Raw genomic sequence first — 23,184 nt, 5'->3', positions numbered from 1 at the left:
TTTATAAGTCACTCATTCTGAAAACAAATTACTGAAAAGAAAAAAAAAAAAAAAAAGTACACGGAAGAAACTCGTGACAAAAAAAGGGGTAGATGTACAAAATATTAACACTTGATTTCGCAAAATCGAATATCGAACGGTAAAACCGTTAACAAATTGTATAAAATATTATAAACTCACCTGTGTTCTGCGAGAGCACTGAGTTTATTTTTCAACGAAATACTACAGCGGTTGGTTAGACCAACCTTCTCGGGCGGAAAACAAGACGCCAATGACGAACTGTGGCCGCCGAGAACACTCGTCGCCTCCTGCCTGGTGGGGAGTGAAACTGGTCGGTGTGCGAGAGAGATGCAAGATATGGGGTAGAAAAGGACAGAGATAAAAGCGGAAAACACGTAGGTGCCTATCTCAAACTAGTAAGCTTCAAATAACGGTCAAGAATTTAATGTGTCGTTTGGTAATACAATAGTAGGTATACTTTATAAATAATTATTAACTTAAAAATATTATGTACAAATCACATGATAGCAAAAATGAGTAAAAAGTAAGTGGGTTGGTAGGTATTACCATTAAAATAATTATGGTGGTAAATTAAAATAATAAATTATACAATTAGGAATATTAAGTAGGAAACAATTAAAAGCGAAAGTTAACATTTTTGATAAATTATGAAAAATATTTTTGTAAAATGTTGAAGTCATTATTTTTCAAATAATTATATTAAAAAGCCTTATTATAGTATTTTAATGATCAGAGTGCTTAGTGCGAGTTTTCGTGAATTTTTTTACGGACTCACATGAGAGCGCGTATACTAAGATTTGTATGCAGTGTTGCCAACTTAGTGGATTTTCCACTAATACTGGTGGTTTAAGTCCCCTATTTAGTGGCGAAATGTTGAAAGTACTGCGGGTCAAGTAGCGAAATGTAAGTTTTGTGGTACAACTTTAAGGAGTTACTATGGAGATTTGAAGTCTCACGGAATGTCAAAAAAGCATCTACAAAACAAAAAGGTGAACGACTACTATATAATTATATTAAGTACTCATTCATTGGTCAAATGCGTAACTAAACAATTTGTGAAACTACTACGCCGATTATAATTTGTGAAGGATTCGGATCGGGTCGGATGAATTGCTAAACAGATGTAATGCTTTGTCTGTTTTAATTTTCTATCGTTGCCGAGTTACATCTTTGGATGATTAAATTGTTTTAGGTTACAATAAAATATAAACAATATTTTTTTAGTGGTGAATTTGGTGATTTTAAGTGTGGGATAAATTTTTGTTAGTGGTTTTCTGGTGGTTTTAAAAGTTGACTCTGGTGGTAAGCTTCTACAACTGTTGGCAACACTGTTTGTATGGAACAAAAACAGGTTCCAATTTTTGACACTAGGTGGAGCTGTTTTTGTTCCATACAAATCTTAGTATACGCGCTCTCATGTGAGTCCGTAAAAAAATTCACGAAAACTCGCACTAAGCACTCAGGAATCATCGTCAATACAAATATTATTCCTCGACTATCTACATAAATAAAATGAAAGTTTTAATCATTGAACTATCTAAGTTTGATTGGTGCTGTAATTTTTTTAATTGAGGGAAGATGATCAACAATGGAATATCCTTGAATGTAGAAATGTTTTTTTCTTTTTTTTTTTATATATGTATATAGGCAGGTATGATCTATGTTTGATATATTTATCGTAAGATCAAAATAACAACTCAATTAAATTCACAGTTCAACTCCGACAAGCGACATCAATAAGTCTTCTTATCTTGAGATTATTTCATCAATAAAATAAATCATAAATAAAAACTCAAGATTCGATGTTGAGATTCAGTTTTCAAATAGCAATCAAAATTAACGGTTTGTGCAAAATAGTTGCGTATTATTAACGTCACGAGAAGTTCTCTGTTGCTTTATCGAGACGATTAAAAAAACTTGATAAGCCTTGCAAAGGCTGTGTAGACTGCAATAAATCAAAGAGATTATTCCTCATAAAATTGTTAGCTTCATAGTATTACTTAAGAGTAGTGCCAAAAGCGTTCGATCACTCCAGATCATCGATGAGAGAGTCTAACTCCTTCTGCAGAGTGACAGATTCCTCTCTCTGTTTGAGAACATCGTCCTTCAAGCGGTCTACATTGGCCATGAGGAGGGCATTGCCCTTCTTGAGCGCGTGCACCCTGGTCTCGTGTCGCTTCATGCGTTTCGTGAGGTTTTCTTTCTTGTTGGGTAGAGGAGCATCCTGATAAGATAAAAAAAAATTGGTGAGTTTATGATACATCCCAAAAATGGAAAATCCATGAATATATCTTTTGTAATTAAGAAACTTCTCAGTAAGTATGTAAGATTTTGATTTCATTCTAGCTCGATTACCTAATATTAAAGGAAAACTTATTTTAGTCGGCATACGTAATGTCTGTTTTATCTCGTGTTTATTCTGATTTTTTAGCTCAATAGGCCGTTGATATTAATCAAGTTTCTATGTAAAGTTTCTTGGTTTTATCTTACCTCTGGTTCACTTTCACTCTCCGTCTCACTTTCAGTGTCTTGTTCGGTTTCAGTCTCAGATTCTTCTTCTTCTGACTCTGACTTCTTCTCCTCTTCTGATTCTTCCTCCTCCTCCTCATCGTCCTCATCTTCTGAACCACATTCCTTCATCATGGCTGCCATCTTGTCGACTTCGCGTTTCAACTCCTTGTATTTTCGTTTCTCCTCTCTGTCGACGGAAAGTTTATAAAATGGTTACAAAACAATCAAATGAACACATTGACGCAATGGTTTATCATTAGGCATCTTATCCAAGTTTAAGGAAAAATATTATATATCAATTGGAAAATTCTTCGTGGGTGGCTTAAAAATTAATTTATCATCCTCGTTACTTTTTTGTAATGAGTTTTTGATAACTTTATGATAATTAACTGATGGATTGATCAATTACACAGATAGAAAAGTATACAAAGTTCCTGTTCAAAGTCTAAAGTACTCACTTAAGCGCAGCCTGTTGGTTCTTGAGCGACATCTTGAAGCCCATGCGCTCTCGCTTCATGTGATCCTGTTTCTCTTTTAGGTATCGGATCTTGTTCCTCATGTTGCGTACTTCCTTCTCCAGTCGCTTCTGTTTCTTTTCTTCGCTTTCCTCCTGTAATGTGATGGTTGAAACATTAATCTTGGGTACAGAGATTATATTACTAAATTACTATCGTTTTTCTCTTAGTTGTTTATTGTTACTATATTTTTATTGCATTATCAACTTTCTACTTTTTCAATTTCAGTATAGGTATGTTCTACTGTTTCTATTGAAGCTCCTGAGTTCATTTGAGAATACCTCTCAGGCCTGTAGTGTTAATATATAAGGCTGTTTTTGTGATACAAATGAGTGCTCACTATTATTTGAACTTGATACCAACCTCTTCATCATCGGATTCCTCTTCTTCCTCGAAGCTGTCGTCCTTGGTAACGGACAGCTGTTTGATGGCGTGGCTCGAGCGCCGCGAACCCATGCTCGTTGGCATGATGCCCTGTAATATAGTTCATACAATGTTAGATATATACCGTGTGGGAGATGAAATTCTTAGCTATGATATCATTCGACACATCGAAGAACGAACTGATGAGAGATTAGGTGAAATATAAGAGTTTGATGGCATCATTATGTTTACTTAAATATGAAAAGGAGACAGATAAGTCAGAATCAGTACGCGTCAATAATCTGTTTTATGTTAAATATAGGAATATAAGATAAGACATCTTGAAACTCGAAATTAATTTAAATGAATCACAAATTTTATTATTGACGTAGTACCTACAGGAAAATTTTGAAGTAATAACATTTATCAATACTAATTTATAAAAACATCGTTAACCTTACAATTTTTAATTTTACCTACCGTTCAGATAATGTAAATCGTTTTTCTGTAAGCTGGTTACATAAAAGCAAAATATTATAAAATTTAAGGGCGCTAAAATATCATGATCATTCAAAGATGGATGATAAAGCCATACCTCATCAGCCTCAACGTTAGTATAAGCATCATTAGTCTTAGCAACATTGTTATTAGCGTCAATCTGCCGTTTTCTCAAAGCATCAGCCTCGGGAGAGTTAACTTCAATGTTCAACAACCTGCACTCCTTCTCAAAATCGAGCTGTCTCTTTTGGTAATAAGACATAGGCTCCTCAGATTGATCTTCATTCTGGAAATTGTTAGTGAAGCAGTTATTTTGTGAAGCATTCAATTTATAAAATCATGCAATCATCATTTTATCATCAATGTTATCTGCTTAATTGAAACTGGTTTCGTTAGATTTATTAACAGCTTCTATATTATCATATGTATTGTATTTGGACTTACCGACATAGCTTGTTCCAATTTCTTCTCTAATTCAGCATTTCTTCTCTTCACTTCTTCCAGTTCTGTGAGAGCTGTGTCCCTATCTTCAGCAGCCTGTAAGTACTGTTTCTCCAAATTGTCAGCATTTTCCTTAGTCTTTTCTACTTCCATCTTTAGGTTGTTCACTAATCTCTCGTCGTAAGCATCAGTGACAGATATCACAGTCTTGTGCTGTTCTTGTTTGATGAAAGCTCTTTCTCTAGCTAACTCTGCTTCTAAGTTCGCTATCCTTGTTAGAAGTCGTTTGTTTTCTCTCTCTTGGGCTTCTTTGTTTCTGTATAAAGTAATCATTAATTAATTCTCACAGTATTATACACATATTCACCTTTTAAATTAATACGATACCTTCTTTTTCTCAAATAAAGCCAACGATTTAATTGATACCTATCGTTACTAAATCTGATCATGACCATGTAAATCTAATCTTGGGCAGACGAAGGTGACTTTATCGGTAATTAATATGGTATTAGCCGCAATGCGGTTTCTTTAATCTTCCATTTTTCCCAGACACGTAGTTTAATTTGTATGGAAACTATTAAATAAAGTGGCGATTTGTCACCCTTTGGTTATCGCTATGTGGAGTGGAATATTTCGGCAGTTGTAATCTGCTGTTAAATTATACATCTATTTACCCTCTCTCTCTCTCTCTCGCTCTTTCGACAAGCAAGCAAGCAAGATTTGACAATCTACGCTTGTCAAAAGAGTTTGTAAATCTATCTTACAAAAATATTGTTTGATTTTATTATAGCTTACCTTAGCTCGATAGCCAGTAACTGTTTTGTGGACTGCAAGTCGTCTCTGACCTTGTCAATATCGTCCATCTCATCGATTTCTTCATCTTCAGCGGGGATCATACCAGGTATCTGAAACATTTTACCAGATTCTGTTAAGTAATGTTCATGTTTATTTAGTTTACTAAGTAGTTGCTGTACATTGTGAGGAAAATGGATAACATAAGGACAATTATGTATAATTGTTTCGTATTTAATATTTCCGCAATCAAAAAACGCGTAATACTAAGAAATAATCTTATCTACTTAATTAAATTATGATTTTATTCAACTGGCTGCAAATCTGAATGCGTAGAAAGATCATTATCGTACAAATATTATTCAGTGACTATTTGAGTTGTCGAAATATAATTTAGAAAAAACCTGGAAACCCAAAAGAACACTAGAGAAGCTGTCATCAGAGAGAAAGGCCATTCATTAAAGAAGTCAATTTGACATACAATACCACCAAGATTATTCACCAAATTCTGCCTGAGATCTCAGATCGTCATATCCACCAGAGTGCGAAAAAAGTGTGAAGTGCAATACTCACATGTGAATTACTGGCCTCGGCCGCGGCCAGGCCGACTCCTGACGGTGACGACGCTAAGTTCGCCTGTGACATACTCTTCTGCACTTGCTCCTCTATCGTCATCTGCCTCCTGAACTTCCTCAAACCTTCCAGGTTCGGTTTACTCCTATCATTAGTTTTTGTTTTCTTCAACTTCACACCCTTAGAGATCTCTTTCAGCAACGCGTTGTGGGAGTTCGGTTTTTCGGACTCGAATATGAATTGTCCCTTGTTCTTCACTACTGTCGATGTGGTTATAATTGGGCTTGATCTGAAATATAGGTATTATCTTTTAGTTTGTCTGTTTTATGAGTCCGATTTTTAATTACTTGAATTTTGATATCATGTTTGATGTCAATGTTTACTCACATATTTTAAGAGATTAGATCGCTTAAGAAAGTGAAAATCATCATGATGTTTAGATGATATAAATATACACATATACACATATGATTAATCTTCTGAAAGTATGTATTAAAATGTAGGTACCCACCTGTCGTTACAAACAACATGTTTGAGCTTCTTTCCTTGTTCCACTTCCTTCATCATGTCAGTCCAGTCTGGTCTTCTCCTGGGTCTACTGCGGAGCTGCTCCAACCTCTTCAGTTTCGCGGGGTCCACCGGCGCCTTCTTGAACTCCGGGGGAGGAGGCATTTTTGGTGGCATGGGAGGAGGCATCGGCGGTGGTGTGGGCTTCAGCAAACCTAGTTTAAGGATTTAGGAGTTTCTATCAATATCTGATTAGATTTCAGATGTTGAGCTCTAAGTTGAAATATTTCAAAACAACATGTCAATCGTTAGGGAGTATCGGAGTATCGGTCATAAACCTAAATGGAATAGATTAAAAAGTTTTTTCTTGCACTTTTTGGACTAAGTTTTTATTTTGCTGGCTTTAATGAACACTTAGTAAATAAATATTGAAGAATCCTCTAAAGGTTCGAAAAATATTGTAATCACAAACTAGCAATACCTAGCTATCTTAATTTCCTAATTCCTACCCTTTTTGCTCCTACATAAAACCTCATCAATCCTACTCCAATATAATGAAAGTGTGGCTAATACCTACGCCTGTTCTGTCCGAATATTTTACGTCAAGTGACACTACTACTTTACCTTTAAACAAAGGTCCCTGATCATCCTCCGCTTCACCCATTTTCAGCACAAAAAACTCACAAAACACTCAACGAAAAAAACGGCTTTATTGCCAATCACTGCACACAAATCCCACAACAGTCTTCAACACACTTCAATATTACTCAGGATAGTTCGCAAAAGACTTGTTCTGTCGTAAGCTCGCATCTTAACTGAGGTATGGGTGCATTTACACCTGATCTGCGCACGCGACGCATGCGGAACTGAACAGTACTATTTTGGATCGCATTTAGACCACAAAATAGTCTGGCACACAGGAGATCAAAAGGTAACGACGTGGCTAGAAGCAACACTTGAAAGGGACATATTAATGTATGTTTTAATAAGGAGAGGAATAGAATCGTCGAACGCTACATTTATTTGATAAATGATGACGGATAATTCATAACTGTATTCAAGATTAAACTAAGTAAATCTGTTATTTGATTAAAAAAATACATAACCAGCATAATTTCAAATTCCTTAATTTGGTTCAATAGCAAACAGGGATAGATTATTCGGTCCACCAGTACCAAATATTTTTATCACAAGGAAAATCACAAGGAATTTTGGTATGTTAGCATAGCTGCATTTTGCGATAACGAAGGCTAACAATTTTATAGCCACGAACCGGTATTCAATGTTTTTCTAATCTCAATTCGTGAAAGAAGTAATATAAATCAAGAAAAAATATCTGAAGATAAAGCAACCGATATCTGTAAACAATAATCTCATTAGCAGCAGACAATACGCAGTGCCAACGTCGATACATATTGATGTCACCGCGATCTATCGAGTGCGATCCAACTCCTAATTATACGCTAGAAAGTGCCACTGTGTCAATGTTGATGTCACAACCAACAAAATAGAAAACTCTTTGTCTATCCTATTCTTGATTTAATTGACTCATGGACTAGTCACTTATCTTCTATTTTTGACGTAAGGAGGAAGTCTCTATTCATTATTGCGTAATTTATAATAATTATTATGAATTTCGTCACTGAGACAAGATTTAGTACGAATCGATCTAGAATGATTTTTTCAATATTGGATTTGGGTTTGCTTGACCGATAAGGTTGTTTACTGTCCTAATTTAGACGTTATTTTCTATTGATAAGTAAACAGTTCTATTATTTACATCTATGATAAGATTGGCTGCTATCAATATTATGAATAGGATATTTACGTCTGTTGCATTATCCACGACTAATAAAGTATTTATTTCTAGTAATATATGTATGTAGTTACTTACTTCTCAAGCTCTCATTCTTAGTCAGCGTGTGACCTTTAGGTACTTCATTATTCAGGGTCTTGTCAATGTTCTCCTTTACCCGCTCATGCAGAGGATCACGCCATTTCTTCACTGGCATGTCATCCTTTGAGGGCTGCTTTTGAAGAGAAGGTTTGCGCGGTGGGAGCTGAAAACAAGCACAGGGTAATAAGTTAGTTTTGTATGAGTTAACTTCTAAATGTCAATAGCATAAAAGTGACAATATAGTACCTTAGAAGGACCCTTATCTAGAGGTGGTTTTGTTGCCATTTCTGAGCTTTCTGACTTCTCTACAGCTTTTTCAGTACCTTTCGGTTCAGCTTTAGCAGCTGGCTTGGTCTCCTGTTTTGTAGGCGAAGGTTTAGATTCCACCTCTTTAGCAGGCACGGGCTTTAACACTACCTTTTCAGGGGCTTTTGGAGCCGGTTTTTCGACAACCTTAGGCGCAGGTTTGTCATTAACAACTTTCGTCACGGGCTTAGTGTCTTTGTTCACAACTGATGATTTATCAGATTTGTCATTTACCGTGCTATTTGTTTTAGTAGGACCATTTTTTTCTGGTCTCTTGTCAACTATAGTTACTGATTTCTCTTTGGCTTTGTCATCTATTGTTCTCACACTTCTCAATGTCGGCTTATCTGCTTTGTCATTGGAAGGTTTATCTTCTGATTTTAAAGCACTTTTGAGTGCAGTCCTAGTGAATCGTGGTTTCTCGTCAGCTGGCTTTGTAGCTTGATCGGCCTGCTTGGCGGCGGAAGGCTTGACTAGCTTTTCTTCTACAGGCGCTGATACTCCGTTCTCCGCTTTGTCTTTTATTGTTGCCTGTTTTTTCAATGCAGCTGAAATTAAATTAATACGAGAGTGATATAAACATCTTTTTTGGGATAACTATCTTTCTCCTATCTATTTCTTTGAAAGACTTTTCGAACCTAGCAGCTTTGTGTGTTAGTTTAGTCGACCACAATAAATGAGCGTCTGATATTTTTATTTCAAAATAAAGTAATTAAATCCTGAAAAACTAAAACATGGAGTAAGAACAGTGAAATTGATTGTAGCACGTGTTACGGCCCCGACGCGGTGCAGTTTGATGGCATTCGTACGTAAATAAACATGGCGTTTGCCAAGATGGCCGGCCTTCGCTATTTTAGCGCGATTACATGTCAAATTCCCTATTAGATGGCCAAGCGAATACGGAATATTTATTGTAAACGCGAAACATTTCACTAAATACTCCTTGAACTACGATATAACTTCTTCATTGTTTATTGTAACTGTCAAAGTTGGCGCCAACTAGGTAACTACGATGTTGGTAATCGTTTAGGGCGACGTTAACAATCTCGCGAAATGTAAGCAGTTAGGTACATAATGTTGTTACAAATATAAAGCTTCCAAGCTTTACGAGAGTAACCCGAATTCTAAAGTGCCTAGTCATCAACAATTCTGACTTTCATATATTAAAAACTACTGGAAGCGCTTGTAAATAATGTTGCTGCGTATATAGTGTTACTTCAACAAATTAGTTGTCTTCTACAGTTTAAAATTACGTGGTTACGTTTTCTGATAAATCAGCGGCTACCACGAACATCTCCATTTATTTTGTAAAAAGTCTGTCCTCTCTAAAAATATCGCGGATGGCGGCGTCGTGCTCTCGAAATATCTTCTAAACATCGTGGACGTTGAACACGTCACGTCAGAAACGATCTCACAAGCTTTTTCAATTCCATTTTTATTTAAACCTTTGTGATTAAGCGTTTTGTTTTTAAATAGAACGAGTTTAAAAAAATATTACCACTACAGTTCTTTATTTAAAAAGCTTTCAAGTCTAATCATCATGACATGCATACACAATTGTTTAAGTTCCTCTCAGTTCCAATTTCCAAATCACACAAAAGTCCGGTTTTCAAAGAAAATGTGTTGTTTGTATTATGACGTTGTCTAGTCACGTTGCTTAAACTCGAATCTCAGCAGGAAATATTCGGATCATTAAAACGTAATACCCGATTTTATAGCTCTGTCTAATACTGAAAGTTTTTTTTTTTTTTTTTTCAATGGCACGAAGTTTATTGCACGGTCATGTAAACACGTGAAAATGTTGCGTTGGACAAGGATATTAATTGCATATTGATTTACCGTTTAAACAGCACTGGTTACAATTCACTGGAGAAAAATTGCGGATAGATATAGATCACTTTAAATGCACAGTTTCCACAAGGCATGCACTAGTAATATTCGGGCGAAATTCGGAATTGTACTGTTGTGAAGCGCGTGGTTCCCATCGAACGATCACGTCATTCCGAACTCCAGGCTAACAAACTTGTGAACGGTTTGGGAGAGTCAATTATTCAGAGCTCGTGTCTCCTGCCAAAGTTTCGGGCAGGTGGTTGACGTCATATACTTACACATATGTAACATACCCACAAATAAACAGTCACAAATATTATGCACTGTGAAATATTGCTTTTTTGCTGTAGCGTCAGCATGAACGCTGTAAGAAATGGGGCAGATTTTGTTTTAATGTTGTAAGCTTGGAGATTTGACGATGGTGATCAATGTTTCCTGTATGAAACATTAAATTTTAATGTTCATAAAATTATTCTGAAATTAAAGTAGCTATATTCATCAAAGGATTCATCGAATCATACTATTAGATAATTTCTGAAGTCTTGTCCGTCGTCAAATAATAAGAAATTTGGAAACCGTAAACAGCTGTTCAATGCATTTCGGTAACACCACCGTGTTCCTATTTAACCGTATTAAACACCTTGTAAGAAGTAAAATAAACAAAGAATCAGCTGCGAACCGCTGCATAAAACAAAACAAAGTAAAAAAATAAATCTTCTTATTCATGTTTTGTTTGCAGACGCTACTAACGCCCACATGACGGATGTGACGTCACGTAAGGCGCCAAATACAGATTCTGACGAAAAAACTGAAGAGACTCCATGTTTTGCATTCATGACATGAAAATATTGTGATTTATAAGAAAATACACAAAATACAATCTATGTTTAGTAGATAATTTTTATATTTTTTTTGTTTTTTTAGAGTAACCACACACTGCGGACTGTTTAGTTGACCGACTGTGGCCCGATTGTTGGCAAAAAAATATATTTAAACAAAGTTTTACGGTGGTCTGATATTGGCTTCCGCACAATTAGGGAATCCAAGCAATCAGTATTTTGTGATAGTGTAGGTAAGTGAACTGTGTATCCTCTGGTAGTAATCCTAATACAAAAATAAAATACGATTTTTCATCTTCATACTGATTTATGAACCTAAGAAACAATCGGCCGACTAAAAGTTTGCAGTGTGCTACTCTTAGAATCGAGAGACAGATGTAAAGTTCCAGAATATTTTCAGACGTAAATCTCGGGAACAAAACAAACGTATGATATCAACAGATGAATGAACTGTTTCTTGAAAAAATATAAGTCAAATGAAGGTTTTCAGGAGACACCATCTTTGACTCATATGTAGGAATGTTTAGAAAAGGTCAGAGTAAAACAAAGAAAGATATATATAAGGGTGATTTACACCATTTTCCTATAACGATATCCAAACTATAACCAGTTGTGAAACTGTAGCCCCTTTTTTCAAATCGGCGTTTTGATACCTGAAAATGGTTGGGTTCTCGTTATACATAGTTAAATGGTGCAACTCTTAGTTAGTATTTTAAATACTTACCTACATGACATATGTAACGAGGCTTATGTAGGTACTATGTTAGGATTCTGTTAGAGAGGACAGGACTATGTACGGAGATAATTTACAAGACGATAACTGCCGGTTAATTATGCCAAAATCAGTATGGTTATTTAAAAATGTACCTAAATATTGAAATTAGAAATATAAGCGAAATCGAAATAAAAGCTCCTGTCTTTACACACAGACAGATCAATTTGTTTATTAGTACGGTTACGCATGAGGTGATATATATTTGCATTAGCACAATGTCATCCCGAAGCGTAACGTCTGCAACTTCTAGACTGTCACGGCTGTAATACATCTCTATTATAATAAACAAGTGCAGAGCTGAGAGTACGTCCAGATGAACGGACGAGTTACGTGCGATTAGCTTTCAATGATTTAAGTAAATACTTTTTTGCGTTGGGGATTTGAGCTGTCATTAGCATGGCTTTATATTTTTTTGTAACACCAAAAGGCACCCTGAAAATATATGGATACAGGTACCTACTGAAAAATTTTGGTAGCGACTATTTTTGAAGAACTAGTACCTACTGCTGGAAATACCGAGACTTCAAGAATCTGAAGGTTAGAACCAAGCTCAATTAACGCAATGCTATTGGACTATTAGAGTCAATCCCCACTGAAAGAGCAGCGGCCGGCAGCGGCCGGCAGCGGCCGTAAATGCAAGTGATTGAGCGCGAGCGCGGCGGGCCGCGCGGCGCCGCGCCACGCCGCGCTCTTACATTGTCCGTGCTCTTACGGCCGCTGCCGGCCGCTGCTCTTTCAGTGGGAATTGAACCTTAAGGACGTGAAGATTTTAGTGACGTCATTTTGAAAAAGAGGAAAGTAAGGTTTATAATAGATTCACACTGCAGTATGATATCTCAAAGCGCTATTCAGACGGCGCGTAGTCGCGCTGTTTCCAAAGGTATTCAAGCCGTGCGACAACCACTACATCTGGAGGAGCTCTTAGGAGCAATTTGTAACGCTGCTAGTACTCAATGTTGCGTGTCCACGCTTATTCTATCTGTTTGGAACCTTGCCTACGCGCAGCCGCGACGTCAGCCAAACTTCCTATAGGAAGAGCTTTTCATGAAAATGTAGAAAAAACATCTTATACAAATTAGATTTATTTTTGGGTAGCTTTGCGTATTTTTAGTAGGAAGAGATAATAATTATGCAAACTGAAATTACTGGTCATAATTAACCGACGATATTTGGATTTTCTTGACCTATTATAACTTTTTTTTAATAGTCCGTGCCTATAATAATCAACCGCCTACGAGTTTCGGTCTTCTTTATCAAACCTTTGGCAACTGAACTCTCAAAAACAATGTAAGTATATGAAACTTATCTTGTAGGAAATTCGTCTTTGAATACAGAATACGAAGCTCTATCATACATCCCTACTCTATGTGATTAAAAAACCTTCAGTTATTAAAGTTCTTCCTTAGACAAATATTTCGACATTGACATAAAATCTTATACTTCCGACAAATCTATCAAAATCTATTCGAAGCTTCCAAACTATGACGGTCACGGGATGAAAGCTATTACTGATAATAATTTCATCATGGCGTGGGTAGAGACTATGTATACTTCGTACAATGTTGTTGATATTTTTCGTTCAAAAACGTCAGCCGGCCATGGAGTGCCCGATTAACTATAATATCTATAATGTTTGAAGGTTAAATTAAAGGCAATAGCTTTTTGTTAACGGCCCGAGTCTGTTGTTTTTGTTTCAGCAGTTTCCACATTTTAAGCTCTACTTAATTATTTTATGGTTCTCTGTTTTCTACTTGTGGTACCCAGTTTGCAATTATTATCAGGTATAGGTGATTGATGTAAGCGATTTAATTATTTATTACTGTGTAATTTGTAATTTATAAGAATTTTGATAAATAAATAGAACAACAATGGATTTACTTCAAGAGTCGCTAAGGAAAGGTCATAACATCTGATGATGTGACGTCGCGGCCTCGTCGTTTTCGAATACCCTTCATTTTATCCTTACACATTATATTAAGCTTTATGTCAGAAATACAAATTCAGTTATGACACGTTTGGAATCGATATACAAGCTGTTGATTTGCATCCGTGCCATATTCAAGGACGTAATTATGCTAACGATTCTCGACCCAAATCAACAAAAAAATTGGTACGTAATTTTGTTTTTTAATTTTTTTTTCGGAATTCTGTCATTGTCATCTAGCCGTATTTAAACTTGGTGCGTGTGTTACTGGCCTTAAAACCGTGCTGCGCTCTCACACAAACGCAAACACAAAGCATACGCAACGATTATTCATAAATTTCATTCATAAAATTGGATTACTTCTGAAATACTACGACATTACAATGACAAAAAAAGCAGTGTATATTAGCTATTTCCCGTCTTTTGTAATTCCAATCGATTATTTACGTATTTTATGTCCTCCTCCTGACGTATGGCACAAATGCAAATCAACAACTTGTATTAATAACTATTATCTACATTCCTCATGTTCTGTTTATGTGGCGTTAAACTCTCGTACATGCTCTCATGCATGCCCACATACACTACTCTAATAAGTACAAAACGAGCGTATCGCAGTAAATGCCAATTTCAAATGAAGTACCTACTTGTTTGTTGCGAATATAAATAATATCTAATAATAATATCTGATATTAATATCTACAGCTCATTTCCGTTCATTTTATTATTTTTGTTACGCTTGTATCTTGCAGTAAATCCGTTTGTTTGCAGTTCGTTATCCACATCGCAATATCGCATAGGCAGCCTTATGACTTGATATTTGTGTGAAAGTTTTCTTATGTAGCTACTGCGACTATCGACGGGGCCGTTGAAACATGATATTGAAGTAAAGTGCATCTGTACTCTCTAATGTAAAACCTATATTTGTATTTAAACAGCTCAAAAAATACAATTTGCCTTCGATAGCTGACAGACTACTGCTACATTTTGATGCGGTTTTCACAATTAGATAGAGTAATTAATCAGGTATGCACCTTTATCGGTCGCTGCTGAGACGAGCTGCTAGCACTAATAGCATAAAAAACAAACAAGTATAAATTAAACCAACTCACGCTTCAGCGTTTTAGCAGGAGCCGGCGCCGCTGGCTCAGGATCCACAGACGCTGACTTCGTGGTGCTCTCAACTGGCTTCAGCTTTTTCTGCATCCAAGATGGCGGCGCCTCCACGTCTTTCTCCTTCACCCACGGAGGCCTGAAGGACTCCCGGCGAGCCCCGGTGTCCTTGCTCACGTTACCGATCGGCATTTTGTTCTAGAAATATTAAAATCTCTTTAGTAACTTTGAAAAGTCTTCTAATATAAATCGTTTTTTGTGTATTTGAGTTTGTGTTTTTCTATCTTGCTGGAATGTGTACTTATGTATTGGCTAGTACTAAAAGAGTAGGTATATCTTAATCTATACAGGTATTTATTTGCACTTTGGTGCAACAAACTGTCAGATGTTATTCCTCTGATTGACAGCTAAGAAATTGCCTGAAAGGTACCTCTTTCATGTTTTTTTTTTCGGAAACTGGAATCTCATCAAGCGACTCATGTTCTTTGACCTATAGTTCGGCCATTCAGAGAATGCGTTCCTGACACGTCGCGATTGAACTGACGACGTAACTACATTCATTGATTATTGATATAATAATGTTGTTTTAATGCTCCTCAATTGTTAAAACGGTAAACAACCAGCAAAAATATTTTTATCGTAACTGCAACGCCATTGCAAAGTTACGTCGTCAGTTCAATCGCGACGTGTCAGGAACGCATTCTCTGAATGGCCGAACTTTAGTACATTTGTACTATGTTTCCTGACACAGCATGATTTACACAAAATGATGTCATATGTAAATGACTAATAATAGGTCTGTTAGCTTCTTAATTGGGTTGTTCTGTAGGTATATAATTATCAATTTATTTGTTGGGAGTGGTCTAAAAATGTTGGAAGATAAAATAGCTTTAATTACGGATTAAAATGGGCAGATTTTAGGCCCAGATATGCAATTAATGACATCGTGGAAATTAGAGATAAGGGACAATGCTCATTTTTAATCTTTGTTCTGGAAACTATTTCTGTGACGTAGATATTGCGTTTTATCGAGGTAATTTTTATAATGTTTTGATTGTTCATAATGTATGTTTTTAGCGTAAATAGTAGTAGTAATCTTTTAAAGAGTCAGGCACATCATAAATACATAAGTATGTTAAACTTTCCGAATATATGATATACGTACCTACGAGTAATGTTAAAATTACCCCGCAGAAATTATTGTAGGTATTACAGTTTTCAATTTAATTAAAAAGCATGCTATGATATAATAGACTCGTTGTAGTTTTCGTAAGTTTCCCATAAAGGTAAGATAAAATAATAAACAACTCACTAGCTAATTACTGTATAGACGTACCTACGCTAATTATGTAATCTAGTTTTCGTGAAGTCCCACCTGAAACTTAACTGACAAACGGCCAAAGACCTTTACATAACACTTTCTGCCCGAAAAATATTAATATAACTTCTTTTAAGGCCGAAAAAGGCGTGGAAGCCTGCATTGACCTTTTGAATAAACAAAACGACATTTGCATCATTCGGTGATAGCAAAAACAATACTTTCAGATTATCAGCCCGATAAAAAGAATGCCCCTTTCCTATCAAGCTTTATGACGTAAATGTGACGAAACTTATTTTTACTTTTATATAATTACTTAATGACCTATTTATCTGTTTCTCTGATAATATATTATGCTTACACATACATAGGTAGGTACATGAAGCCTATTTATTATAGGAATATTCGATGAGTAAGTCTTGTAATGAAATATTTTAAAAAGTAATTATTTGACATGCGATAAGGTGAAGTCTGTTTAGATTGAAGGAATAGGCAGTAGCTTGAGGTAGCTCTTAGCTACCAGTGTGTAAAGGGGTTCAGCTACACATTTCTAGCTTTTTCTTATCTGACTAAATTTAGCAGATAGGTAATTATAGATATTTCTCGTAGGTACTTGCTACACCTACTTATTTGTATCTACTTATGTGTAAGTAAATATGAAGCTGTCATCGTATAAGTCTGGCTTATTCATAGCTTATGACTGGACTTATTATTAAGTCATTTTGTATGAACGATTACCAAATTCCTTGCCAAGTAGGATGACTATAAGGTCTAAATATGCATAACATGAACGCAAGTAAGGATCTAATATTAGTGAAGGAGTACATAAATAAACTTCTAGGTAGGTACCTCATAATTTTGATTAATTTGATAGACTGCCAGAAAAGTCGCAAGAGAGAAACGTACCTGCGTATATATTTGAAAAATGTTTTGGTTAAGTCCAAGCCTAGGACAACAAAGAAATGAAGAGAAAGGTAAAGCTTATCGCTTCGTATCTTTTTTAGGTATCGTTATTTTAATCTGTCAAGTGTAATGTATCACGTATTTACGTCGTATAATGATGCACACGACATTTTGTCATCATCGTCTCCCAAGCCTTTTCACAACCACGTTGGGGTCGGCTACCAGTCTCACTGGATACTACATTTTGTAATGTTCAAAAAGACCTAGGTACTAAGGTACTAAGGCTGCGGGATTGTTCGAAAGAGTTACTGCGGTCCTGGCACATAAAAGGCCTACGGCGGAACACGACGGTTTTTAGTCAATAAGAGTCTGACCCTCCATCACCGCTGCTAACCCACAGCGGGTGGGGTCATTTGATGACTTTTGACGTCGTTAAAAAAAGGCTTAGGTACTAAATGTAATTTTGTACAAAATTTAGTTTTATTTATTGTATTGTAATGATGTGAGCTTATAACGTCGGCTAGCAGCTGTAGATGCGAGCCAAACATCGCGTCCATTCATTCAACAAGACTAGATATTTTTAACGCACCGTCATAAGCTCTACTAGACTTAAGGTATGTTTAGACTCATCATCAAAATTATATCGACTGCTAGAATAATAAAAAAATATTATTATATTAATAACACAATTAATGTGCGAGTTGTCGAGTTGTTGTTGTGGTTTTTGGCCGACTTCAAAAAAAGGAGGTTCTCAATTTGATCTGTGAACCAATTTTCATGCGGTTTCTGCATACATTTGTCAGACTTAGAAGGTAGGTAAGTACATTATTGAAGTTGATTTAATTTTTTTGTAAAACGTTTTCGTTAACACTAGAAGCCTGAACTGTTTTATTTTGGCATGGACTAGTTAAATTTTTATTCGTCCGTCAATATTTTTTGTGCTATTTAAAAATTGAGATTAATTACCTACTTCAGATTAACGATGTCTAAATAAATCAAGGAAGTGTACGATATCAATGAATATCACAACAGAAAGATAAAATAGGGAATATATGAAAAAAAAATGGGTGTGGTTCATATTGGTTCAGAGATATGGCTGGCGCGTGTCTCTTGTCAATGTCAATGGGCAACCTTTGAGGATGACATTGATCAAAATGGCGCGTGTAAAATTATTCCATCGATCACACTATGTAATCTCTTTATATAATGTTTTGTAATGTGACTTAACCGATTACATCTTACACGTGTAACTGTTCACCTTATTTTTAACTGAATTATCTTTTTTGCCAGTGTCACTCCAGTCATATATTACTTAATAGTTATCAGTATTTAATTTGGACAAATATTTGCGATATTTATCTTAGTGTGTTTGCCTGAATTCTACAGTTAAACAGTTTTTTTTTGGAAAAACACAAAAATCAGAAGGCTCGTTGCTGACATAAGTTATTGATTTATTTATTTATTGGAAAATACAAATTTAAAGACATAAGAAACATAGAGCGGTGACGACCCCTAATGATTAAAGGAGCCTGATGTTATAGGAATGTGATTATGTTGGTACTATGTAATATATCCTTCCTTTAGGAGCCACTAAAAGTATTACGTTGGTAAGTAAATGAAATCATCTATGTGTGTGTGTGTGTGTGTGATCTTTGAGGCAAAAGTGATGAGTCTAAACAGGCCCTTACCGAAACACTCGTTATTATTAAATGTACATTATAACTGTACTGTTATTATTTTATTCGCTGGTTTATGTGAATGCCGTGATTGTTGAGTCATCGAACGCTATTTCGGAGTTGTTTAAAATATTAGTTAAACTGTAGTTGAGTGATATCTTGTATTTGGTTTACCTACCAACATTATCTTGGGTTTCCGTATTTCCTAAGATAAAATTGTGAATTAAGCACAAAAAAACAGAATAAATGAAATAAAAGAAAAATAAAACATGTAGGTAATGTGTAGTCGCGTCATCTGAAATTTTCAAAAGGTGTTGACAAAACAAGATAAGTTGTTTGTCGGCTTTCAACACTCGCCTTCAATTGTTTGTAACGACTATGCTAGCTAGACAGTAGGTGTATCCTACATATAAAACGTTACAACAGCTGCAATCTAACAACCTTTTCAAAATAAAGAATTTTCTAAGGGGAAAAGCGGGTCGACATCTCTCGGTCGTCGCATGAAAAACCGGTCAATGCCAAAAGGCTGTTATAGTGAAACTAGTTCATGAAAGATATAATATATTTCATATTTATTTTATCAATTTTTATATTTATAAAGATATAATAGTAACTAGGTACTTATAGGAGAGGAAATTTTATGAAAACGCTGTAGGTACTTACTGAAAATGAAAAGTAAGTAAATTCAGGCAACTTTACAAAAAATCTGTCTCGTGCTCCATTTAATTTTCAAATGTGTCACTAAGTCAAAATGTTGTCTAGGTTATTAAGTTTAGCAACTGACGAGGAAATACTAAAAAGTCTTTTTAATTTTTACTTATTATTTTTGTTGCATTTGTGGACAGCTTGGCAGCCAGTCTGTCTGTGACGAAAATGCTAATATCTATGTCTGAATATTTTATTTTAAAAAATCATTAGAATATAGCACACGTGTGCTACAGGTGGTACATGATATCGAAAACTTTTGATTAAGTACTTATCGTAGGTACACACCTACAGAAAAATCGTTTAACTTTATGACATAGGTTTTGGTTGTTCACAGAATTCCAAAAACCTAAAAGATTATCAGCCTAATTAATTTTCAATGTTAATAAAAATAATCTACCAATCATTCATTTGTAAACATTAACACAATATCAAAATATTCCCTACAAAATCCATTTTTATTTCAGCGAGATATTTGAAATTTATACACATTTAGTGGGTGTCTTGGCATAGAATGTTAACCTTTTAGCGGTGATAAATTACAGTCACATTCACAAAACTAGGTGACTTGTTTAGATTCGTATTTATGAACGCACTTTATGAATTATTTTAATACAAACTTTCTTTTAAGTAGGTAAGTACTTAATTCTTGTGCCTAGCCTTTTCCCAACTATGTTGGGGTCGGCCTCCAGTCTAATCGGATGCAGCTCAGTACCAATGTTTTACAAGAAGCTACTGCCTATCTGACCTCCTCCACCTTTTGCCCGGACAACCCAATACCTCTTGGTGAGACGGGTTGTCAGACAAGTAGATTTTTAAAAGTATGAGAACGTTTTTATACGTTATGAGGAAAATTTATTGAAACTCGCCGTTTTAATCGTTTTTTTCCTCCTTATTGAGTAGGTAAATTAATGAGAAAGTTTGTTTATCTGTTTATTGTACGCTTGAGTTTAATAAATGAATGATTAACTCAAAAGGAAAATCTTATGTAAATCATTAACGAAAAGGCTTTCTTAGTTTATAATCATATTACATACTCGGTAAGACCAATTTCAAATGAAAATGTTTGTACCTACTATTTAATTGTGAAGACTTTCCACATACTTTTCTCGCGAAAGAGTGATAAAACAATAAGTAATAGACAACAAAAATAACTATATATGTATATATAGTTCTACATATGTATAGTTCCTGTGCTTTCGGAAGGCAATTAAACTACATATATCTATGTTTGTACCATTCTTCTGCCAACAGAATTCCCGAATTTGTAACCTTTTCCGTCAAAATTGGCTTCCTGATTTTTCCTGAGTACCTCATTAATAAACTGAAATGTGTTTCATTACTTAATTCCGTCATGTGAACATCAAATAAAACTAAGATGAAGATAATCACAAGTACCTACATGTTAATTCAGTAACTAAGTATGTGTTTGAATATGAATTTACGTCATTAGTAATATTCCTTCAATGATATAATCAATGTTTATAGAATCATATAGAGGCATATGTAGAGTTATGTGAAAATCTGAGTTATAAGAAAGCTGCGTGATAGGGAAAGATGTACTGAAAAGATCATGATCAGGCTACAAAGATTTTGAAAAGATAACATAAAGCGAGAATATCATTAAAAAAATTCACTCGAATCGTAACAACACCCAGCTTTATCACTTCTATTCTAGTTATCTACGCAAATCCCTCTCTATCTGCTCTCCAAATAGAATAGATTATAATAATTTCACCAAAAGCATGACTTTGTCTTACATTATGAATAAAACTCCGTGTATGTGTGTAATGTTAGTCTAATCACAGATATACGCACTTCAAAATTCGAACACCGAACACTCAACTGATCATTATTTTTTTAATAAATACAGTGTGCCTCGGATATTTCGGGGACGCGAAACCGGGAGCGCGTGTAGCCCGCGACTAGCATCGGAATTTCATCTGTGAACAATTCCTCTGGAACTTATAAATAGGTGCGTCGGAGCGACGTGTACCATGAGTTTTAACGTACACACGAGTACGTCTTGGATGCGAAGTGCACGCCGATTTTTATACAATCCATTGATTTGCGGGAAAATCAATTGGCCATTACTTGAATAAAGAATTGCTTCTTTTTTTTGGCCAACCAAAGAGTTGTTCTTATTTCGAATAGTAAAATGGACATGGAAAATGGCCTAATGATGCTTTTTTTCTAACATTTTGGCAGATTGTTTTTGGCAGTACGATAACTATCAGGTCATTAGGGATACTACAATATTGAGTCATTTTGTCCGCTTCCAGCGATTTTTATATTAATGGTAGCATGTAGTAAAGCTCTATCTTTCTAGGTAAGTATAAGGTAGGTACAAATTAATAAAAACCTTTAGGTAGGGAAAAGTAATTCATTCTTCGCAAGCATCATGCATATATACATTTCTGAATGAGGTTTTGCACTACACGTTTAATAAATGGTTTTTGGTGTTACCTATTTGTTTTTTTATGATCTTCTTTTCTTTTGCATTATATAGATAGCCTAAAGTAGTACCTACTTGAACTATTAGGCATTATAAAAACTTAATTTAATCAGATTTGTGATACCATCTGATAACATGGCGTTACACCTGAAATCATGTCATAATTTTTCATGATTATCAAGTAGATAAACACTTAATCAATTTAATAGCTATGGTTTTTAGAAATTAGTTCCAAGTCTAAAGTACTCACAACACGGAAGTCTTTCGAACTTTCAGTCGGTATTATTATAAGCCTTTTTCCTTGACATAATCGCAGTAAGGTTCATAGTCACTGCACCTATTCTAAACAAAATTGAACCAACCCCTAAACTGACTGCTGGTCAACAAAGCTCAACTTTATTGACAAGGCCACCATTAAGGTTCCTGCTAAATCAACGCAACAAACCTACTTACAGCCAATAAATGAATTAAAAAAAAAACACCCAAATTGTTAATAAATTATCGTTCTAAATTTGAATATGAGCATAAATTATCTTGTAAGAGAGTATTCCTGACAATGGCCGGCGCCTGGTTTCCGGACGGCGCGCCTTGATTACGTAAGCACCGCTCCCGAATCTGCTGAGCAGTCAAGTGTGAAATTATTATATGTTCCAAGGACATCAGTGGACCGGGAAGGAGGCGCCGAGCTGACTATAACATGACAAGGTTCTTGCAAAAAGGCAGCTGGATTATTCCGTCCAATAACGCCAAGCTTGCATGTCTTTGCTGTGTTTCAATTTCAAGGGTACGAAAGCCGTAAGAAGGTAATAGGAGCTTACAGAATTTAAGCAACATTATATTCAAGTCAAGTTTACTTTAGGGTCCAGAAAAAATGTTACTTCACGAATGTAACTGTTTTTTATTCAGAACTATTGAATTCATGCTTGCTTCACTAGGTCCTAGCTTACCATCAGTAAGGTTAAAGGTACATAGGATATTTACCCTACCTCTATCGAATATCTCTATCGCTTTAAGGTTGGCTGTAAGAGAACCCAATCTGGGTTAAGCTCGCCGTTGTACATAACTGTCTGTATCCCGTATGTATTTACTGTTTAGTGTGCAATAAAGAATAAGATATTTACTTACTTACTCGGTCTACTCTGGGTGACACCTCTCTAAACTTTTAAAAAAGATATGACGTCAAAGTTATTGAAAAGCTTTCCGCTGTCGACGCAGCATTACG

At 35.4% G+C, this 23,184-nt stretch overlaps 1 protein-coding gene across 3 annotated transcripts; it reads right to left on the bottom strand.

Moving 5' to 3' along the window:
- Positions 1-441: 441 nt before the first annotated feature.
- On the bottom strand, positions 442-21,452 carry LOC124639573 (DNA ligase 1-like). 3 transcript variants are annotated; one of them, XR_006985472.1, is made up of 12 exons: positions 10,264-10,444; positions 8,365-8,972; positions 8,116-8,281; positions 6,226-6,436; positions 5,715-6,003; positions 5,145-5,254; positions 4,353-4,665; positions 3,411-3,521; positions 2,991-3,142; positions 2,512-2,719; positions 1,486-2,245; positions 442-755 (listed from the first exon to the last, which is right to left on the bottom strand). XR_006985472.1 is itself a non-coding variant. In XM_047177006.1 (12 exons), the coding sequence occupies exons 2-12, from the start codon at positions 15,095-15,097 to the stop codon at positions 2,048-2,050; spliced, it is 2,559 nt and encodes an 852-aa protein (XP_047032962.1). In that variant the 5' UTR covers positions 15,098-15,103; positions 21,326-21,452; the 3' UTR covers positions 1,578-2,047. The 3 variants fall into 3 exon arrangements, 2 of the variants coding, with proteins under 2 accessions (XP_047032962.1, XP_047032961.1); XM_047177006.1 differs by lacking the exons at positions 442-755; positions 10,264-10,444 and adding exons at positions 14,905-15,103; positions 21,326-21,452 and having other exon boundaries at positions 1,578-2,245; XM_047177005.1 differs by lacking the exons at positions 442-755; positions 10,264-10,444 and adding exons at positions 14,905-15,103; positions 21,268-21,432 and having other exon boundaries at positions 1,578-2,245.
- Positions 21,453-23,184: the final 1,732 nt, after the last annotated feature.

The sequence above is a fragment of the Helicoverpa zea genome, chromosome 19 (assembly GCF_022581195.2).
Source record: "Helicoverpa zea isolate HzStark_Cry1AcR chromosome 19, ilHelZeax1.1, whole genome shotgun sequence".
In the NCBI taxonomy this organism is placed as follows: Eukaryota; Metazoa; Arthropoda; class Insecta; order Lepidoptera; family Noctuidae; genus Helicoverpa; species Helicoverpa zea.
The sequence above is the reverse complement of the archived record's forward strand: the minus strand, read 5'-3'. Positions and strand labels throughout refer to the sequence as shown.

Bases quoted from the DNA above. Each gene is read 5' to 3' on its own strand.
- LOC124639573 (XM_047177006.1), bottom strand. From the start codon at position 15,097: ATGCCGATCGGTAACGTGAGCAAGGACACCGGGGCTCGCCGGGAGTCC. The intron at 6,437-8,115 runs GTAAGTAACTAC...TCCTTAAACTAG, and splicing joins TAAGAATGAGAGCTTGAGAA to GTTTGCTGAAGCCCACACCA. The intron at 2,246-2,511 runs GTAAGATAAAAC...TTATCTTATCAG, and splicing joins AGAGTGAAAGTGAACCAGAG to GATGCTCCTCTACCCAACAA.